Raw genomic sequence first — 21,678 nt, forward strand, 5'->3', positions numbered from 1 at the left:
GTTATTTTCTAGTCACGTTATTTTGTAGTCATGTTATTCTCTAGTCATGTGATTTTTCTAGTCACGTTATCTTCTGGTCATGTTCTTTTGTAGTCACCTTATTTTCTGGTCGTGTTATTTTCTGGTCATGTTATTTTCAAGTCATGTTATTTTCTAGTCACGTTATTTTCTGGTCATGCTATTTTCTAGTCATGTTATTTTCTAGTCACGTTATTTTCTGGTCATGTTATTTTCTAGTCATGTTATTTTCAAGTCATGTTATTTTCTGTCATGTTATTTTCTAGTCACGTTATTTTGTAGTCACGTTCTTTTCTAGTCATGTTATTTTCTAGTCGGGTTATTTTCTGGTCATGTTATTTCTAGTCATGTTTTTTTCTAGTCATGCTATTTTCTAGTCATGTTATTTTCTAGTCACGTTATAGTCTGGAAAATACCCAATAAATTTCAATAAAAACTCAGAATCACTAGCCCCGATCATTTGAGAAACACATACAGCTGTTTCGACAAAGGTTGTCCAAAAAAAAAAAAGGCGTAAAAGCGTACGCGACAATGCCGACAGGTAGTCTGGAAAATACCCAATAAATTTCAATAAAAGCTCAGAATCCATAATGCCTCGACCGTACAGAACGTTCAACTTTCACTGGCCCTGATGATTAAAGAGAGGCATGTCATTAACGGACCGTGGCATTTTGTATTTATTGGACAAGTAAACAGGGTAAATAAGCCTTCCGCCCCCTTTCTAGCCTCACCCCCGACTCCAAAAAAAAAAAAAGAGAGAGAGAGAGAGAGAGAGAGAGAGAGAGAGAGAGAGAGAGAGAGAAAACTCGCCATTTTTATACCTTTATTTCCACGTATTCGCCTTAAAACCATATATGGTAAGGTAAAGGTAAAATCAATGTACTTTATAGAATTGGCGATTTTTACAAAATTAATTGATGTCGACCAGAATAAATATATCTCTTTTATCCGTTTAAACGGGATTTGACGACTGTAAGTGATATAATTAACAATTATTGGACAAGGTTGAGCAAAATATCGTGATTTGTCGGTGGCGAGCAGATCAATTATTTGCCGAAGCCGTAGACTGAGGCAAATAATTGATCTGCGAGACACTGACAAATCACGATTTCACGGTGTTTTGCGATAACCGAGATCAATAATTGTTTGATCATTCGATCACCGAGTTTGTTTTTCATAATTATTTTCTGGCTTCCGCGTAAAATTTTCTTAGAACAGTTGCCAACTTATCTTTCGATGACACAAGTGGCTTTTCGTCTATCTTCCTTTCTTTGAGATACTCTCGAAAGACGTTGAGGGCAACTTTGGTTGCTTTTTTAACATTCTCACTGATCTATTGATCAACTAAAGATGTCAAATCACTCTAAGACAGCTCAGGGAAGCGATCTGCCATTTTTATACAAGAGCGTGGTTTCAATGACGCATGAGCAGAACATTAATTGCAGCAAATCACAATTCGACAGTATTGCGCATGTGCAGACCATTATTTGCAGCCAATCAGAACTCAATCTCGTACCCAGAGCCTTCGTTGCCCTTGTCCAGCGGAACGGACCAAAAGAAAAGCGGGCTCTGGGGACGAGATTGATCAGAACTGGAAACCATTCAACTGCTCGCGCCGTTTTCTTGCTTGTTTGACTGGAAGCGCTGCCGTCTGCAAAGGAATTGTTTTGAGCTACAAAATGGCTGAAAACACGCAACGACGAACAAAATTCTCAGTCGTCTCAGCTAGATGAAGAGGACTTACAGAAACTCGTGGGAATGGTGGAAATAATGCCTGTAGTAGCTGTATGGTCGGCGGCCAAGTGAATGTAAATTTGTCTTCGTCGAGTGAAACCCGCTCAGTTTAGCAATTGCACAATTTTAACATTTTCACACCTGTGACTATTTCTTAGCTGTTTACAAAATTTTCTTATTTTCCGTTTGAAAACTTAGAAGCAGACATTCTTTTGACAAATTTTGCGGTGTTCTACTAAAGTTAAGGTTATGCGACAATGAAAACTTTTGTACAAATAAACGCCGTAAATATGTTTTTGGCCTTCTCAGAACTCATTTTAAATGAGCCTGAGTTGGGCCAAAAACATATTTACGCCCAAGAACATCAACTCCGTCGTTATAATATCCTACTCAAAGTCACTGTTTGCGTACAAAAACAAAAAAGTTTGCCTTGCGACACGCAAAAACAATATTTCCCCAGAGGAATCAGAAGTGGAGGATTTTTTGTTGACATCCGGCCTCTTTGCTCTTCACAATGCACCATAATGAAGTTCACGTTCCTTCATCATCAGCCCCTTAAGAAAAAAAAAATATTATTCATCGCAAGTTAGTTTTTCTTCACAGTCCGGCACTTGTGAATGTGAGCAACAATAGACTACAAGTAATTAACGCAAACAAGTCATTCTTATTAATAGATGTTTTTAGTTAAGGCGGTATAAAACATGTGAATTAACTTGCTGCTGGCCGTGGGGACTCAGTGTTCACTCGATGGTGTTCATAAGTGTCTTGCTACAAAAGTAATCTTGGTGTCGCCAGGGTTACTGTTTCTGTGAAGTCCTGTCAATTCTGACAAAAAAGTCCTCACATACGAAAAGAAGTTCATCGCACTTATGTCTCTGAAATGGATGTTAAACTTGTCCGAAATTCCTCCTGGCCTTGAGGCGTGTGAAGATGGTAACGGCTACACAAAATCTTCAACGCAGTAGAAAATTCCTTGGGGAATATTAAACTATACATTTAGACCTTTCTAAGTGAATCGTTACAAAAATGTCGTAACGTATGATGTCTTCAGGCTTGTAAATATGATTTATTATATCTTTCAGTTAGTACGCGCGGTGTGATTGGTCAATTTTGCGGGGCGTATTTCACCGTGCGGCCTGCTAAATTTCAAAGTTAAACCTCAGAGATAAAATAAATATCTTACTAACCTCGTTTTCTCGGTCCCTACTGTAAGTTACAGATCCTCGTTTTTCCCTGTTGATTTATGGCCCAAGCGTGAAGCACGCAGGCCATAAATCAACGGGAAAAAACTCGGTCCGTAACTTACAGTACGGACCTCGAACTCGGTTAGTAAGAGGTACATATGGATGAAGGCGCCTTTCTAAATTAGCGACTGTGCTAATTTTTTTATATTTATATGCGTATTTTTTCACTGAAGCTGCACCATTCGTTCTAGTGGGTCTTACCTGTCTCAGAGCAGCCAGCTGCTGCAGAATCATCTCCTGGCGTGCTGTAGGTAACGGGTCTGGAGACACCTAATAGGCAATATGATCACAGTTACAATCTATCAGACAACTCCATCCAAAATATATTGTTTTTCACAAACTTCAATAGCGTAGCTGTAAGCATAAAGCAACCACCATCAGGCTATCGAGCAGGTAAACGGTTTACCTAAAAAATTCTAAGATTATTAAGATAATTTTTTCTGATTATTGCAAATTTGCGGCTATAGATTGACAGTGCGCTGAATTACTAAGTTCTTCGTCATAAATCACGTGACATCATCAATCAAGCCAATCAACTCACTGCAATTTATGTCTAATAAATGACTTTAATGATTTAAAATGTTAGAAAAACCCTGACCTGCACTGGCTGCAAAAGAGGCTTTCCGTCATCCACATGTTTACCCTTGCGCTTTTCAGCCATTCTAGAAACAGCGGATGTTTTTGAACTAAGCCCTTGACCAACCCTTGGGATTTCAGACACCTTTCTTGTCGCATTGTCCTTTCTCATATTTGTAGGTTTTTTGGTAGATTCCTTGACTTGCCTATACTCTGCAGTTTGGTCCGACTGTGTTTTCTTTATTGTTAATTTATTCGTGTTTCCGAAAGTGTCTTGATGTGATGACGGAGTGTCCGCCGTAGCAGCAGGAAAAGTTGCACTAGAAGTCCTTCTGTAAGGCAACAAAAACGCATCCTCCCGTGGAACAGGAGGAGGAGGAGGAGGATTTATATCCTCGCCTTGCGTTACATTTTCCAAGGAAGGGCGTTTATTTTTTAGTTTTTTGGGTGGCTGTTTCTTTCTCTGGCTTCTCTCCGATTGCGATCTTGCTGTTTTGTATTTTTGTGCCTTATCTTTGCGAGGTGATGGAGACGATTCTGACAGCGCCGACTTTGCCTGAGAATCGTTTCTCGGATTGGAAACCGGGGATGACGGTATCCACTGTGATTCCAGCGATGTATTTAAACTTATTTCTTTCAGTTCTGCTTCAAATGATTCGTTCTTTTGGTGCGTTGAATAAATGGATCGGTCCTCACTTTCCATTAGTAGATCGCTGCCTTTTCCCACTCTCGGACTTGACTGGGGGTATTGAGTAGCATGCGATGAGCTGTCTGTGTGTATTTCTGTCGATTGTGCTTTATCCTGGTGCACTGAGCCAAAGCCAGCTTCAAAGACAAATATGACTGTTTTATTTATAAAGCCAACGACTTTTATACAGCGTGACATGTTGATTACGATTGGATTGTTCAAAATGGGGGTCATCAAGCTTGTTTTGAATTATACTAATTAAAGCTAACTTTACGACTGTTTTGAACATAATTATACTGTTGCTATTGTAACCTTTAAAGTCGATGAAACAACTACAGCTTGTTCACCAATAATTAGGCTTTTGTTTGTAGTATGCGCTGATAAAGAGTGATAGTATTGATCCGTCAAAGCTAACTGCTGGAAAGTGTTGGAAATTCCGGTGCCTGCCACCTTAAGAAAAGTTCTGATCATAGAATATGGCATAAATGATAGCGGCAAGTCTCTTACCTTGATGTTCTCTTGGTGATGTATTTTCCAGACGTGATTTCAATCCAGTAACATCATGCCCACCTGACTCCAAATGTTTTAGTCGTTTTAAAGCTTTTTCCTGAAGAAGAAAAAAAAGTACATTGGTTATCTCAGTACCGCGGAACCTCCCTGTCAGCTTTCAGCAACAAACTCACTGAAGGACCACTCGCTAAAAAGAAAAAGCTTTCCCAGTCATATAAAACCTCTCCTAGATGAGTTGGATCAGGCGTGACGCTGTTACGTGTTGACTTGCATGACGGCCGGTCAGGTTTTGTGAGACAGAACGCGCATATGGACACATTCCTATCTCAAGACCTCCCTCCCAATAGTGTAGTATTCTACACTAAAAGCGACTGTTGACTAACACCACTAACACCAATTCAATGCCCAAGTATTCTGCAGTTTGCTTTTTAGGTCAGGTGTAATCCGCAGAACGAGAAACCGATCCGTACAGGAGCGAATTACTTCATTCCCTCCTGTGCGTATATTTATCAAGTTATGATTCGTCGCTTTATTTGAAATACAAGTTAAACTGTAATTAACAAACACAACATTAAACACCTATAAACGGGATACGTTACCTGTTGAGCTGATTCATACGCCTGGGATACACTTTGTTGTAACGCCTCTGCCCGGCGCCTCGCTTCTTCCTGCAAGATAGCGTACGATACCATACCATAACTTTATTTATACACGATGGGTTTTAAAGCAATAGCTGGTGGGGCCCTGTTTCAACTAAAAAATACCAGTCGTATACTAAAGTAATGCTAATACTATATACTAATAATACTTATACAGTCTAGTTGACAATAAAGATGTTATCCTTGTTTTCAGTAGTTTGAAGGGATTCAAAGTTGAAGTTAAGGTTTTTCCTCTTCAAACTCTCCTGTGCTGTTAAAATTTTGGCACAAAGACTTTACGTTTAACAGACCCCTCATATCCACCTATGACAGAGGGTTCAAATATTGGGAAATGCACGCGGCTCAGTTGAAAACAGATCCTAAAATAAGAAGGAAAAAGAGCAGCTAGAGGAAGAAGAAAAGTAGTGGAAGCCAGCCAAAGCTGCTTGGTGGCTACTTCACCTCTCCACAACCCACGCACCTCACTTCAGCATATGCAAACACACCTTCAAGACTAGAAACTAACTCCCCTAGTGGACAGTGATGTTTTGACCAAAGTGTGCGTGTTCACTATCCGTCCTGTCCAGAGGCACAAAAGCTGTGCCAAAGTTTCGTTTTGTTCATGATGTTGTGTTAGACAAAAGATCGGTCGACTTGTGCAATCAAAACTGTTGAAGTTGACAACTAAGGAAAAAAATGCATTGTCTGTTGTTCCCAAGGTGTTGAGAATTCTGTTCACTTTATGTCTGTGAAACCCATTTTGTTTGATTTCTAACAGAAACACTACAGTTTCTGTGTTTTTGAACGGAAAAAATTACTTCCAGAAATGAAAACCCTACTGGCCAAAGCTAAACTTTTACTAGTCTTTGACTAGAACTTCAATTTTACTGTATCCTTATACTTGCATAGCTGCGTTCAACTCCGCCTTCTTAATACTGTTCATTGTAATTTGATCAGCAAATTGTTGTTGGTGACGCGATCTTTCCTAACATATCTGTCTGTTTGAGTGATAGTGTAGTTCCTAGGGCTACAAATGCTCCGTGTTTATTTTATGTGGATCAAAGTGATCAATATTTCAACAAGCCACTAACCTCTTTTTCTTGTCTTAGTTTAAGTTCCTCTTCATACTGGATTTGCAGTCTTGCTCGCTCCTGTGCTAGAGCCCTTTCTTTCTCTGCCTCTTCTTTCATCCTCCTTTCTTTCTCTTCTTGCTTAAGTCGTCTTTTCTCCTCTACTTGTTCTTTAATGGCAAGCTGAAAACAACGCAACATACTTTAAAAAAGTGGAAAATAAACTAACTATTTGCAAGAGAAATGCACTAATTTAAAAATTAATTTAATTAGAATTAAAAAATTCTGCTGGTTAAGGGTTTACATTCTATTGGCTGAGCGCATTTCCGAATATTAACTTTGTGGAATATTAACTTGTGGAAAGATCCTGGAAGCAGTTGGAACAAGAAACAAAGCAAGCAAACAAATTCAGTATCAAGGAATACACGCGCCATCAGCCAGTGATGATAAAACGGACTTTGTTTACTTTATTAAAAAGCATAAAGCTTGTTTCCAATTTGGGAAGATAATAATATTCAGTCCTACAGAAATAGGAAAACCACCCTTCACTCACACATGTGCACACTGAATCACTAAATAAGGAATAATGAATGACTTCTTTCGTCTATCTATTACCTTAGTCTAAATCTGCCTACTGGCCGACAACTCAGCAAAGTGCAAGGTGAAATTTTACACATGCACGATAGGAAACTGGACAGGTGCTAGTGTAGACTTTCTAAAATTCCTTTGAATTTCTTTTTCCTGGTTGGTTATACCTCGCGACTTCGTCGCTTGCTCGGTCACTGCACGACCTCGTTGAAGCTCGCTTCGCTCACTTTTTCTTGCTTGGTTCATTCGCTACGAAGAACTTTTTTATATGACTTATGAGAGGTCGACTTGCAGCAAGTCTAGTGCTAGTGTAGAGTTGCACAAAGAGAGACCAGGCTTAGGGTTTACATTCTATTGAGGACATAAATTTGTAATGACTATGATTTAAAACTGTGAAAACTGTCAAAAATATTAAGTCCAAGATAGCAGCTAGTGGAAAAGATATTTGAAAGGAAGGACAAATCTGCTAGTAAGCTGCTGACCTGATGTTCAAGTGTCTTCATTCTCTTTCTTTCTAGTTCATCCTGGTTCACTTGTCCTAAGCTTTGCAATCCATGACCTCGAGCATGAACATTCACAGCCCTGTTATGGCAAACCAGATAAACATCAAAACTTGACAGTAAAACACATGACAATATCATTGACTCGGTTGGTTGATTGACCTATTAGATGGGTAGAAAGGTAAATGGGGAAGTAGGTAGGTGAGTGGTTAGGTGAGTGAGTGAGGTAGATATGAAGGTAGATAGGGACAACCAGGGTACATAAGCATTCCTAACTTTCAAAAATGAAGCGCGAAATTGTCACCCACGTTTGGGCACCAAGTGGGGAAAACCTCCACTAAAGCAGGCCGCGCTGTTGGTCATCTTAGGTGAGAAAAAAATTTGGTGAACATATGAACAAATAAGAGACTTACCAAGAGCTCGATTGCAAAGCTCTCGACATATCACCTCGCTTTTCCTTTACTGGTAAACTGATTTAATAATTTTTATAAATGTTTTCAACGGTCTTGGCCAAACAGCTAAACCTCCAGGAGATTGTTGGTTGCAAAACTCAAAACGTGCAAAATAGACTTTCAGCAGGGAAACTGTACAAGGCATTCTACACTCGATAGGATATCAGAGAGAGTCACCAAAAAAATAAAGTGGTGGTTCAACAGACGAGTACCGGAAAACAGTGAACAAAGTCAGGTCAGATTGTGCTCGGTACAAAACAACTGTGTTTTATATTTGATGAAAGGAAGACGAAACCGATACAATATAAGACTTTTTCATTGCTCCGAACAGAAGAAACTGAATTTTGATGTCTCTTGTGCGCTCCCCTCGCTTCGCGAGTGTGCCTGATCACCCTCTTCCATCCCCCTTTCCGACGTTTCCCACACAGGCAATGCTAATACTAGCGAGCGAGAACGCAAACGCCGCAATATTCAAAATGACGAACACTTGGTTGGGTAGGTAGATACAGTGTAGGTAGGTTCATGTGGAAGTAACTTGGCAATAATTCTTCTATTTGGGTACAGAAATCATAAATTGAGTTTTTGGAATTTACACTTAAAATAATTGTTAAAAAGCGTACATGTACATGGAGAAAAACCCTCGGAGCAAGGACGCGAACCAACAGCAAACTCAACTCACATATGACGCTGAGTTCGGGAATCGAACCCACGCCACATCGGTGGGAGGTGAGTGCTCCCACCACTGCACGATCCCTGCTCCATTTTAAAGTATAAAATAACAGGACAAACACCGGGGACAAACAATAGCTGCTGGTATGTGGTGTTTGGAGATGGTAACCATTTTGATAAATTTAACTTCCTTTTTCCTGAAGAAAACTATGAAACGAAACTGGCTCTTAAACATAAAGACATGTTTATTATTGTTATTCATGTCTGACAAAAGATTGGGAAACTAGTGTTTCCATCTCAGTCAGCAATAATATTCAGGGGTTTTATAAAGGGCCAGCCACCAGGTAAATTGACCTACTGGGAACATGATTTTGTCCGTCTGCTTTTAACAATCTCAACAAACATTGTCTTATCTCTTACATGCCTGTTCAAAGTCTTAATGAAACTCCTGTATAATATTGTCTTTATTGTAGCTGATCAATGAGCCTACCTGACACTACCGCCTGGTGCAACTGATGCTTCAGTAGTCAAAGGAGAATCTATGGCAGTACCGCTTGACACAGTGACACTGGCAGCTGACTCATGGGGAACAGGCCTCTGATGCCAGGAGTCTTGTTTGGCATCCTTATATTCAATAAAAACTTGTTACAGCAAATAGTAACAAATTATTTTCACAGAAAATGGAAAGCTGTAAGCAATAATTGTATAACCGGTGTTAACTACTTTTTGAGATATTTGTTCATTTGAGATATTTTAATGCTCAGTGGTAAATTTAGAAGAGTTCGAAACAATGGCGTCACTGTTGGGCCATAAAATGCACTCGTATTGATAGGGCAGTCACATCAAAAGGGTTTAAAAATGAAAGAGAAACTGCACTTTACCTGTTAAACTAACAATATTGAGTTAATTTTAGACATTTAAAGCGAATGGAAGCTGGAATCAGGTAGTGTCAGTGAAATCTCAAATATTACAATTAACATGGATGCATGTCTTCTAGTACAAGTGCAAAACATCAACACATGGAACTAACGTAAAAAAACACTGTAATTACCTTTAGAAATTGGTGTAATTTTTCTTGGGCCTCCCTTTCTTGTTTTGCTTTGATCTGTTGTTCTATTTGACAGGATAAAAATCATTCTGAATTTTGAGTTGTGTGATTTAGTAAATACATCAGGGGTTACACTTGCATCATTTGTGAAGTGCAATGCCACTTGGCATTTGACATATAATAGGCATGTTATGAGACCACTCACCTTCAATGATTTATTATTGTTTTTTAAGGTTACAATATTTTACTGTTAATTAATATTTAGGAGTTTTATTAACCACATATTAATAAAGTGGCCTGATGAAAAGACATTTTCTTACCAGAAAACATTTAACTGAAACTGCATGGCCATAATAATCAAGAAGTCACCAAAGGAGTCGGAGGCTGCCTTAAGGTGTTGAATTCAGGGAATGGAAAACATTTTTCAAAGACGGTAGAAAGTCATATCAGAAAGGACCTTTGTCATTCAAAACATTCCATCTCATTAATATTTTACAAAAGGTAGGAAAAAAAAACATAGGGCAGCACACAAAGCATAGAAGACCTGTGAGGTTTTTAGGGTTATATTGTTCATTTTGGAAGTACAAGGCTTACCCTAGGTAGGTTATGAGCAATCACCATGAACTTAAAGCTAAACTGGAATAGGAACACTAAATTAGAGTTGTACAAATATTTTGTGGAATGACATTATTATAACTGATTTAATAGTTTCAGTGAATACAGCATACCAAGTTCTTGCAACCATTTTTTCTTTCGTTCTGCTTTAGACTGGTCTGTTTCATATTGAACCACTCCTGGAGCCTAACAAGTGAAACATTTTCATGATATATGAATTTCCAAATCGCAGGAAGAAAATAACATCATAATCCAGTGTACCAACATGAAAAGTTTCCACTTATCATAGTGATAATTCATTGATTAAAGTTCAGTGACTTTTATTAATGCTGATCATTAAAGTTTCTAGACTAAGTATATATATCAAAATTCAATCTCTAGAGAGGAGTAAACCTCCAAGCTTGCTCGAGAATAATTCCAGAAGCAGAAGCCTTACTTTATATAATTTGTATCAGAGTATAGTTAGAAATCATTAACAGTGTTCTTACCCCAACAGCAAATGAACTTCTCATAGCTGCAGGAGTTTCTGTTTTGACATAATGTGAGCTGCTGGCCTCCACAGTTGCCATCATTCTGGGCTGAAAATCATTTGTCTCCCCTGATGATGCCTTTACCTCGTTCTAGTAAATTATAAATATGCCAGAGAAACAGATATTCATACATAATTGTACACGAGTAAATATCCTGTACCTATGAACATTGACTGAGTGGTCCACCTTTAAAGGTCATGCAGAATAATTGAAAGAGAAATATTTTTGTGTGACCTGAACCAACTGGTCTATAAGCAGTTGTTGCTTGTGTTAATAATGTCTTGTTTATTTCGCAGTGGTAGGTCTAAAGGAATGGTGTGAGGGACCCGGGCCTCTCCTTGTTGTCCAATTCTATCTGAAAGTTTTTTTACTCTGGTGTCACAGAACTCTAGCATATACAAGGTTCTGGATCCACACTATTGCTGTCATTAGGTAGAACTACACTGTATTATGTAAGATCAGAAGTTGTCTCAGACCACATTCATAGTGTTGAGATGGTCATTTTGTTAATACTTTCCCCCCTCTGAATAGTTTATTTTCATGTGTAACTCAAAACAACCTTTTTTTCCTAACTTGTACAGCTGTGTCTCACCACCACTAAAGCCTAGTTTTGATGTGATTACAAAGAATACTGACTCTTATGGGTCTGTCCACTGATTAGTACTGCTGCCAAAAGTACCTGCATTGAAGTACCAAATAGTTCTACTTTCTCAATTTTTCTTAAAAATCTTCTCTCAAAGCAATATATTTTAGACACCTTTGGTACAAAACCCTTCAATTGTGTATAGTGTCTGCCATAATTATGATCACAGCACATGATAGCTCAAATGAAGTGCTGAAGACCATCATAGTGATTGTTCTTGTAGTGATTCATTTGATCACAGGATATAGTGGTGTCGTACATGTATGATAATTCTTTTCCAGCAATCACAGTAATCATGTGAAAACCAGGCTTATAATTTTGTCAGCATATCAAGGGAACTGCTCTGTTTATGGCATATTTTTCAATGAGTTCTTATTTCAAATGCAAAAATTTTATAGCTTTGTACAGCTGCTATTTCTAATTTTAGCACCTTAGTCAGTGGTACAAGTTTGGTATTAAAGGGCACTACAGCAATCCACAAGGCTTACCTTGACCATTTTCTTGAAGTCTGCCACAACAATCCCAGACTGGGTTCTTATAGGTGCACCTCCACCTGGGCGACCCCATGGATTGTATTCTTCAAATTCATTCTCTTTACTCTACAAAGTTATGAACATGCATGAAAGAAGAAATTTGAACACCTTAATTCTTTAGAAGAACCTTCACCTCGACAATCCATAAGTTTAGACTCTAAGTAGTCTAGTTTTTCTCAGGGATAGTTGAGCAAGAGAAATGCATAGGAATGTACAAACATTGCCTCCTTCCAAGAGAAAAGGGAATTAAGGTAAAAATACATGTAAGACACTACAGGCAATTAGCCAATTAGGAATGAACCATGTGTTGCTCTCACAAGGCAAAATTCTGATTGACTTTTTCTCAATCCTCTGTCACCACTCAGGAAATGACATACATGCAGTTGTTGCAAAGCAGTGAATAAATTATTTTTCCTTTATTTCAATGTTCACATTTTGTTTTGTGAGGCCAAAGTTCAAACACTTCTTCAAAAAGGTAAACAAAAAATTATTTAGCTTGATGGGGCTCCTAATGACAGCCAAACATCAAACTAGATGTTTATCTATTATAAGGGGTTTGCACAAAATTGACAAATGTTTGTTAACATGGAAAGAAGAGATTGAATCATTTTGGTGAACTGAGTATTTTCATTCAAGAGTTTTGTAGCATGCAGTAACCATTAAGTAAAGCAGCCAATGATGAATATTAATAATGTCACGACTTAGCAAGTTCACTTTGATTGGTCACATAATTTTTTTAGGGATAGTCCAGCAACCATGCGAATGAATGCATAACCACTGACTTTTTGAAAGACCTCTGGGTGATCTGGGCAACAGGTACATGTACATGTAAGGGACCTTTGAGTCTTGCTTCAGATCTCTTTAATTTCTCCATCTGGGATTCTAGCCTGCTTGATTTTAATGTCCCACCATGACAGAATTTTCAGTTCCCTCTGTGTTGAGGGTACAGATAAATTTTTTTGGAGCCCCACAATATAAAGTATTTCTGCAAAGTATTATATGTATAATTATTTCCTATATTTTCTGTATTAAAATGCAATCTTAAATGTCTCAGTAATCAATTAAGTAATATGCAGTACCTGTTTAGGGATGGCAGTAACCCCTGCAGTTGTTTGGCCTTCTGGAACATGCACCAGGTCTCTGCTGTTGATTATCAAAATACTGGTAACTTAGATCTGTACTCCTCTCATATGGTATGGTTGTTTTGAGGTAACATTATAAGTTGGCTTTTTCAAAAAAAGGAAAAACATTGGCATGTGACAAAAAGCAAATGGCATACTGTCCTGGCATAAATAGAGCAGTACTCATGTGTTGTTAGGTATCTTCACCACAGGTTTACTGGTCTAATTACTAAAGCTGTGAAAACTCGAGCTGGCCAATAAACCGAGTGACAGATGTCAAGTTAATTATAAGTGAAAACAGCTTGATATTGGCAGCTAAAGCATATTAAAGATTAACTAGACAGTATTTGACTATAACTATTTTGTTACAAATTAAAATAATGCAGTTTTAACAAAGGGTCACATACACTGTAGGTATGTGCTTTTAATTTAAAGGTCAATAAATAAGCATGGATTGATGAAGATATAGTTCTAAGCTAAATTTAGTTCTGACAAGGGTCAAACAGGAAACCGCAATGCAGCAAATAATTTTGTTCACCATACATCGTAGGTATAAAAACACAAACATCGCACACCATAGGGTTTGAGATCGCAATACCACAAAGTCGGGAGTTTATTCACCGAAATACCACACAAAAAAATGAGCAACACTGCAACACCACAAACCTCAGTGTCCCCCTTCCTTAGTGGTTTATGGTAAAGCAGTGATTTTGGCTATTCCCTTTACAATGTATAGATGTTTTCTTTTTTGAAAACTTTGGAGACAGCTGTCCAGACTAAATAGAATAACACCTGATTATTTTTACTTTAAAAGGACTTAAGAGCCAATAAAAATAAACAGGTCAGAATAATTCTGATTCTAAAATTTTACTTACAGTGACTAATATTTGTACCAGTGGCACACAATGATTTCTGGAACACAACAACAATCATGCAGATATGACTGTTATTTACTTCAAACCTTACCTCCTTTGACTGTTGGCTGTTGAGAATTGATTAACTGAAGTGTCTTTTGCCTCACTCTTCCTCGAGTCTATAATCATTAATAATAATTTAAGAAATTTTGAGCTGTTTGCACTCAAAATTTACAACATTGTCACAAAAGCCTGCACAAATTTCAACCCACCAACACTTGGTGTATTTTACAAGTTTAACCTCCATCTCTCTTGGGAAGGCAATCCAGTTTCCTCCCCTGTTGTTCCTAATTAATTTTGTGTTTGCCATAATTTTTGCAGACTTTTTTCAAGAATGGGGAGTACCAGAAAGAGATGAGAGACACAGTGACTGATGAAAAGCATTTGACCATTTGCAAAAAAATTCCATTAAAAATATTGTCCTCTATCTGAGGAAGACAAAAATAAAACAAAATGATGCAAAACTGAGATGAGAAGTCTTCTCTGATTTCTGGATCCTGGATTCCGTGTTTTAGGTAAACCTTGCCATAAACAAATGTTACATTGCACTGACATTGCTGAGGTCATGGGTTTGAATCCCGTTCATACCTGAATTTTTTCAGGTTTTCATTATTATACACCATTTCAATGGTTTACAACAAAAGGAAATTACAATATATAAGAAAAGGAACATAAAGACAGCATTAAATTACATAAATGTGAAAAGTAAAATGTGCGCAGTGACCAAAGGAGCTTAGGCTTTCGAGTTGGTCACTGCCACGTGCAACTAACTGGCGTATAACGTGCAACTAAATAGAGCAAAAAAAGTAAAGAATAATAAAAGTGCAATAATAGAAACATACTACAATTTTTACATAAAAAAACAATAGGAATGATAATTAATAGTGAGGGCAATACCTTTTAAATACCCAATATTCATTGGGCATTTCAAAGGTACAATTTGTACTGCTTGTAGAAGCTATTATATGAGAGCTTTTTTAATTTAGAGGGAACTTTTTCCCAAATTTTAGACCCTGCAAATGCTAAAGTGGCAGCTCCGTAGATATTCATTATCCTCGGCCGATGAAAATTACGGTTTGATACAAATCTGGTGTTGTAGCTATGAACTTAAGAGGCAAGAGTTAGGGTTCCTTTGAAAATGTTAGGAATATTAGTAGTATTGTTAATAATTTTATGTGTGAAAAGGGCCAGCTTAAATTTGTAAATGTTTTCAAGTGTAAAGAATACCTAAGAGATTTAAGTATGGCATAGCACTGTCCCTGCTATAAGCAAAGAACATGCTACGCACACACTTATTCTGTTTAGTTCTAATCTTAAGCAACCTGGTCTTGTAAGCACTACCCCAGCTTGTAATACCATAAGTTGAATGTGGATAAATGAAGGAGAAATACAACTGCCTTAAAGTATGAAGATCTACATAATATCTTAATTTATTAATGATGCCAATATTTTTACCTAATTTATTGTTTATGTGTTGAATCTGTGGTCCCCAGTGTAAATTTTGATCAATGTATACACCTAAATATTTTATTTGCCTTTTCCGTTCAATATTATGAATATGTATACTTCCATTTTATTTTGGAGATGAATTGCTTAAGTTGTGAAAATATATGTAACTGTAAGAATCTTTCTTAGAACCATTCAATCTTTCACCCCCAGTTTAAATATATGTTTCACACAAGCATTTCAGCAATTAAAGATATATCATTGGTGTTGTTTTGTATTTACCTTCCACACCAGCTGGTGGGCCTCGGCTCTCACTTGTGAGAGATGAGAGGATTCTAGAAAGCTGATCCTTTGTAAAATAACTAGCATCATTCACAGCCAATTCCTTTGAAGTGTTAGGAGTTTTTTTCCTAGTAGCATCATCTCTTAGCTGACCCTTCACTTCACCCTTTGCTTTTTCATTTCTCTTTACTTTTGGAACATTGGTGACTTGATTCTTTGATGTTGTTGCATGAGATGTTCTTGCTTGAGAAGACTTGGAAGAGGGACCTTTGGTTCTTCCCTAAAAATATAAACAATATCCACTCACTAATAGCAAAAACTTCACAATAATTTCAAGTAATCTGCAAAGACTAGATTAAAACAGAATATTATCAATTCTGGAAACATGTAGACTAGCTATAAGTTTTTTCCTTACTTTTAGTGTGTTTTTAATGTGCAAATATGGGAATCATTACAATTTCATAATTTATGATTATAGTCAAACTCCATTATTATGGACCAGAAAAGTGTCCATATTACAGAGTGTCCTCATTAAGTGGGTTAATTTTAAGGAAAATGTTTGGGGTGAGACCAAGAAAACTGTCTGTAATAACGAGACGTCCATACTAAGCAGGTGTCTGTAAAGTGGGGTTCCATTGTACAATAAATTATAATTATGATACATTGTAAATTTGTAATTGCTGTGTTGTTAGTGGGAACTAAGCCTTGTGATTTGTTCTTTAATTTATGCCAATTTTAATTATCACCTTTGTCAGTGATTCTCTGGAAATGGATATTATTATTGTTAATAAACCTTTCTTATTGCAAGATGAGACTGGTAACTTACTTTTGATTGGACAAATTCTAGAATATTGTGAATAAATTACTGTGTAACTTAAATACACTGTAAATGCGTCAAGCCTTACCTTAAGACCTCTACCTGTGGCTTTGGCATCAAATAACTTCTCTAAAACAGAAAATAAAATGATACAATTGGACAATACTGACAAGTTTAACAATAATAAATTATTATTAATTAACTTTCATTCACTTAAAGTGCACGTAATGCTCCAAGGTGGTACTCTGTATACTCCCTTTTAAACTGGCACTACAGAAAATAAAAATATTTTCCAAGCATTTCTGAAAGCATATGTTATCTTCAGCAATGTACAGTTTACACACATTAAGCATGCATCCGCATGTTTGTGAGCCACCAACAAAACATTTGAGAGACAATAATGTACAGGGTCAAGGAAACAGACCTGGTTAACAACGCTATAATATGATTGGGGAAAGGAAAATAATTTTAAAGCCTTTATACAAAGTTTATGAAACATGCTGAATTGTAATAACCAATCAAACAGTAATGGCCTCAGCTGCTTATGATTGATCTCTGTCGCAAGATCTTACCACAACTTTGTACCTTATTACACTACATGAATACAATTTTCTCTCTGCTGTTTATAAACGAAGACTAGTACAGTATGCTGAGGGAACTGAATAATGCATGGGGTTAATACTTAGTGGAACAAGCAACATTTTAAGTACATGTATGGAATGTTTACAAGTACATGATGTTTTTTAAAACTAGTTTTGCATTAAGGGTATTTTGGGGTCAATAGTGACCCATGTGCAGGTGGCAGGGGATTTTTGCCAGCTCTGATAACTCCATCCCTTGCAACTATGCATTCAATACATGTACACCAAAACAAATTTTATTCAGTTGATGATCTGAAGAATTTGACATGAGCACCTTTTTTTTTTTTTTTTTTTGCAAAAGTGGGACCAAAATATTTCACCTTCCCATGTTGTTGGTGAAATACAGGTATTTAGATTTTGAGATACATGTACATGACCATGTATGTGTTTTGATGGTAGATCAAATTTCTAGTGAAGAGATTTTCAGGTGTGAAGTACAGAACAATAATTCAGACCTGACTATCATCACAAAAGCTATGCAATTACCAAATATCACTCAAGGCAACATAAACATAGTGAAAGTTGTGTGGCGTCTGATGTCCTAGTGCATATTTTATACTCCAGTACATGTTTGTTTTCAGTAATCTTGCAATGCCTACCCTGAGTACTGAGTAAGTTACTTGTAAGGACGTGCCAGGTAGTGGTATTCACTGGGCCTGAACAATCAATGAAAATCGTTGATCCAAAAATCAATCAATTACGGTTGGTTAATTGGCATCGGCAAATCGATGACCAATAGATAATCACACAAAAATAGTTGTGAACTTCATAGCTTTTGTAATAACTTTAATTTTCAAGATACGGTTCAAGTTTTGTTCCAGAATCCACTGTTACCTCTCCTTCTCCTTCTCCGCTAAAGTTTTTAAATTGTTTAGTTTTCGTTGCCCTGTAATATGACAGAAGAGTCATATCATGCAGTATATTGTTGGCATAAGATTGAAGAAGTCAGGAAAACTTGTTGTATGTAGGACAAATAGAGATCAAAACAGGATTACAAGAGACAGGAATGGCTCTGGACAAAAAAGAATTGAACAAATACACAATATGGAAAGATTCGAGATTCATCTTAAATTCCTTGTTGTATCCTATTCTATAGATGTTTTAGGTATCGTTGTTGTTGCTAATACACACAGTAGAGGCCGTGTGCTTTATTAAAACTGAACATATAATTTAACGAGTACTACTAGTCAAATAAAAACCGATGGCTGCAAAAGTGATCGATTAATATTGGTAATCGATGAAAATCGAGGTTATTTAAGGATGGTGCCTACTAATACCGAAGTATTTTTGTGCGGTTTATGACTATGCGGGGAAAGGCAGATCTCAGCAAGGCCTATTGGAATCCAAAAAGAAAATTGGGGGTAACCACGCATTTTTCAGAGACACTTAAGCAATAATATCTCTAAAAGACGCTAAAATATAAAGCGATGTATGGAATTTTTTCCTAAATTGAAGCTTAATTATCTCTGAAAAATGTGTGGTTACCCCCAATTTTCTTTTGAGATACCAAAAGCATTTGGTAAGTTCTGCTTTCTCCGTATAGTTTTAAACCGCGCAAAAATATTCCTGTATTAGTAGGCACCACCCATAGGAAACCCAAGTATCTCGCGATACAATAGTAGGCACCGTCCTTAATTGATTGATTCTTATCGATAATCGATTTTATTGATAATCGATGACAATCGATATTCCCAAAAACTTGCCCGATCGTTTTCCATACCGGCCAATATCAATCGATTAATTAACATTGATTGCCATCTATTGTTCAGGCCCTGTTGTATTAAACTCATATTAAGTGATCAGCTCTGCAAATTGAAAAACAATTGTAAAGAAAATTTGGCCCGGTAGAAAGCCAAGGCACATGACACAAGAACTTAAAGCACGCCAGAAGCTTCGCGTTTCTTCAGCTGAGATACCGGGCCGAAATGTTGAGAAATGTTCAGTAATCTTCCGACTTAGTAGCTTTGTGGTTTTCGCCTGTCTATTTGACCTCATGTCGTTGTTTGCAACTGTACAAATTTGAGCTTCCCTTGGGCAAGAGTGTTGTGTGACTACGGATAAAAACCCCAGCCTCTACGCAATAAGTGCCGTCAATCCTGAGTCGGATTATAACCTTCAAACGACTTTTGCTTTATACGAATCGAAGACATACAAATCAGAATTGACTTAACTAACCTTCATTCAGAACTATGTCAAACTTTCCCTTTTCGTTCTTCACTTTGAGCCTGGTGAAACAAAGGTAAGATCTTGAAGGATCGAGGAAACACCAAAGCTAAGAGTGAGCAAAGATTCTCAGCTGTTGTGATATGTTCAATACTTCACTGCCCATGAGAAACGCAAGAAAATGTCATTTATAACAATCAAAACAAATAGCTCTTACATCTTCTTGCTTTCACCAGCCCCGAACTATTATGTCCAGAGAGTATTTGGAAATGAACTGATTCAGCTGGCTTTTGTTGTTTGCCTCGGCAATGGTTGCCGTGAGGCAGCCATTCCCAATAAATACTTCATGTATGATGACACAAGTTAACACCTCGTATCTCCTGACAGTTTTCTCAGGTCTTGTAAAATTCGTTTGAAGGTTTGAAGGTTTGCTTTCAATTTCAAGTGGAATTTAGATTTTTTCAAATCCGACTGCGAAATGGAGTTTCATCGCTTTTTTAAAAGCTTTTTCTTACAAGACTTTCATGTACTCTATTTTGGCGATAAGACACATCTCTGTGGAACTCAGAATGGAAAGACCTGATATCCCTGATATTAGGTCTTTCCATTCTGAGTTCCACAGAGATGTATCTTAATTGTAAGACGAAAAAATATGGGTTTAGGGCTCCAGGGCTCCGGCCTTTAAAAAAGTGGGACTCCAGGGCTCCGGGCCAACTATAAACAGGGCTCCAGGGTCCCCAAGAATCTAATCAAGGGCTCCAGGCCCCACCATTCTTTTCTCCTTTAATACAAACTCAAGTTCTAGAATTAAAAACGTTACAGCAATTTTCTATTGATAAACCCTGTTTGCTGTTTTTCTCTACTCATGTCTACTTTACTCGTGTGTAACAGTTGTTTAGCAATGAATACGGTTAACATTTGATCCTGTCAATAGACGTTTCAAGCTCAGCACGCGGTAAGACCACTGTTCGTAACGTTTGACTTCTCAGAATTCTTCCACACCGCTATGTGACAAGCAAGATAAAAAAGAAACTGCCTGTTCTCTCCGTTCGTTCGTCCTGTAAATCTTCGATTTTTGTCACTACGCTTCACTATTATGTCGATTCTGAGAGAGAATTCAAAGACGAATGTTTGCTGGATGCAACAAACTGGGAGCAGAGAAGGTCCGCCATCGCAGGCCATCGGCGGAGTTTCGTGTTAAAGGGCGATCGTACTGAAAAATCAATTTCGGGATTTAAAGGTTACTTGACTTTAAACCACGGCCTAAATGCTTCTGGGGGCTCGGAAAAAATGTACATATCATCTATTTCATCCAAAAATTTACGGTAGAAATCAGTGTTCGCCGATATCAAAACGGGAACCGCAGTTTCCAAATGGCCCGTTTGCATGTAACACATGTAACTCTGAAAGACAGTCTCCACTATCTGTCAGTTTTGCAGCCAGCAACCAACCAGCAACCAACCAGCAGTCGAAGCAGAAACCGGTCCAGGGTTAGGATTGATTTTACGGGACATCAAGGCGAAAGGTAGCACCTGAGTTGTTGTAGTAAAAAACGTGGTATATTTTCATTAAATGGCAAAGTAATAAGTGTTGACTTAATAGCCCGAAACAGAAAAATAGCAACGGCTTTCACAGAGCTCTTCGAGTGACGTCCTGATTCCTTTAACAATGTCAACAATCTATCGAAGGAGCAATCGTTTTCGGGAAAACAGAATAAAAATTGTAAGAATGAAATAAGGTAAAAGGAGTCCAGGTCGTTTGACCACGAGTCATCCTTGTCATTATATCGTTTTGGCCCGTGCACATGCTCAAACCTCAGAACGTACCTCATGGAAGACCATGGAAGATAATTTGTCGAGCGCGGCCCCATCAGGTACTCCTGAAAACAACAACGTCCAAACCATATTCTAACTAGTCATACCAACAAAGGTATTTAAATAGTGACTATGCAGTGAATGGGTCCAAGGATGGAATGCATCCCGTCCTGGCTTAGCCTGCGCGGCGTTTTTATGGAAAGCCGGAAAATTCCACAGAAACGCTTACTTCGCAGGCTAGTCCTGGCGCTTTCTCCTGCCTCTGTTATACCTGCAGCTCTGCATCCTTTCAGGATGATTTTCCTCCTCTTCTCGCCTTGCAGGAATTCATATGTATGAGTAGCTTGACATGGATTGGCTTCAGGGTTGAAAGCTTCTTGTCTGCGAGGTAGACCTGAAAGCTCAGGTCTACCTTGCCGGATTG

At 37.7% G+C, this 21,678-nt stretch overlaps 1 protein-coding gene across 2 annotated transcripts; it reads right to left on the minus strand.

Moving 5' to 3' along the window:
- Positions 1-827: 827 nt before the first annotated feature.
- On the minus strand, positions 828-19,786 carry LOC146457833 (uncharacterized). Of its 2 annotated transcripts, XM_085091503.1 has the most exons (19): positions 19,658-19,777; positions 19,453-19,502; positions 17,877-17,933; positions 16,725-16,765; positions 15,820-16,099; positions 14,144-14,210; positions 13,136-13,199; positions 12,012-12,122; positions 10,839-10,970; positions 10,464-10,536; positions 9,739-9,800; positions 9,178-9,311; positions 7,549-7,648; positions 6,500-6,661; positions 5,370-5,438; positions 4,768-4,867; positions 3,595-4,397; positions 3,198-3,266; positions 828-2,306 (listed from the first exon to the last, which is right to left on the minus strand). In XM_085091503.1, coding segments are annotated over exons 1-19 (2,421 nt in total). In that variant the 5' UTR covers positions 19,660-19,777; the 3' UTR covers positions 828-2,261. The 2 variants fall into 2 exon arrangements, with proteins under 2 accessions (XP_084947629.1, XP_084947630.1); XM_085091504.1 differs by lacking the exon at positions 17,877-17,933 and having other exon boundaries at positions 19,658-19,786.
- Between the last annotated feature and the right edge of the window lie 1,892 nt (positions 19,787-21,678).

Source organism: Pavona decussata, unplaced genomic scaffold (genome assembly GCF_977016875.1).
Source record: "Pavona decussata unplaced genomic scaffold, jaPavDecu1.1 SCAFFOLD_237, whole genome shotgun sequence".
In the NCBI taxonomy this organism is placed as follows: Eukaryota; Metazoa; Cnidaria; class Anthozoa; order Scleractinia; family Agariciidae; genus Pavona; species Pavona decussata.

What these genes read in the sequence shown, in the direction of transcription:
- LOC146457833 (XM_085091503.1), bottom strand. An exon ending in AATTACACCAATTTCTAAAG is followed by an intron (nt 9,312 to 9,738) that starts GTAATTACAGTG and finishes ATTGAATATAAG; the next exon opens with GATGCCAAACAAGACTCCTG. An exon ending in AGCTGGCTGCTCTGAGACAG is followed by an intron (nt 2,307 to 3,197) that starts GTAAGACCCACT and finishes TTTTTTCTTAAG; the next exon opens with GGGCTGATGATGAAGGAACG.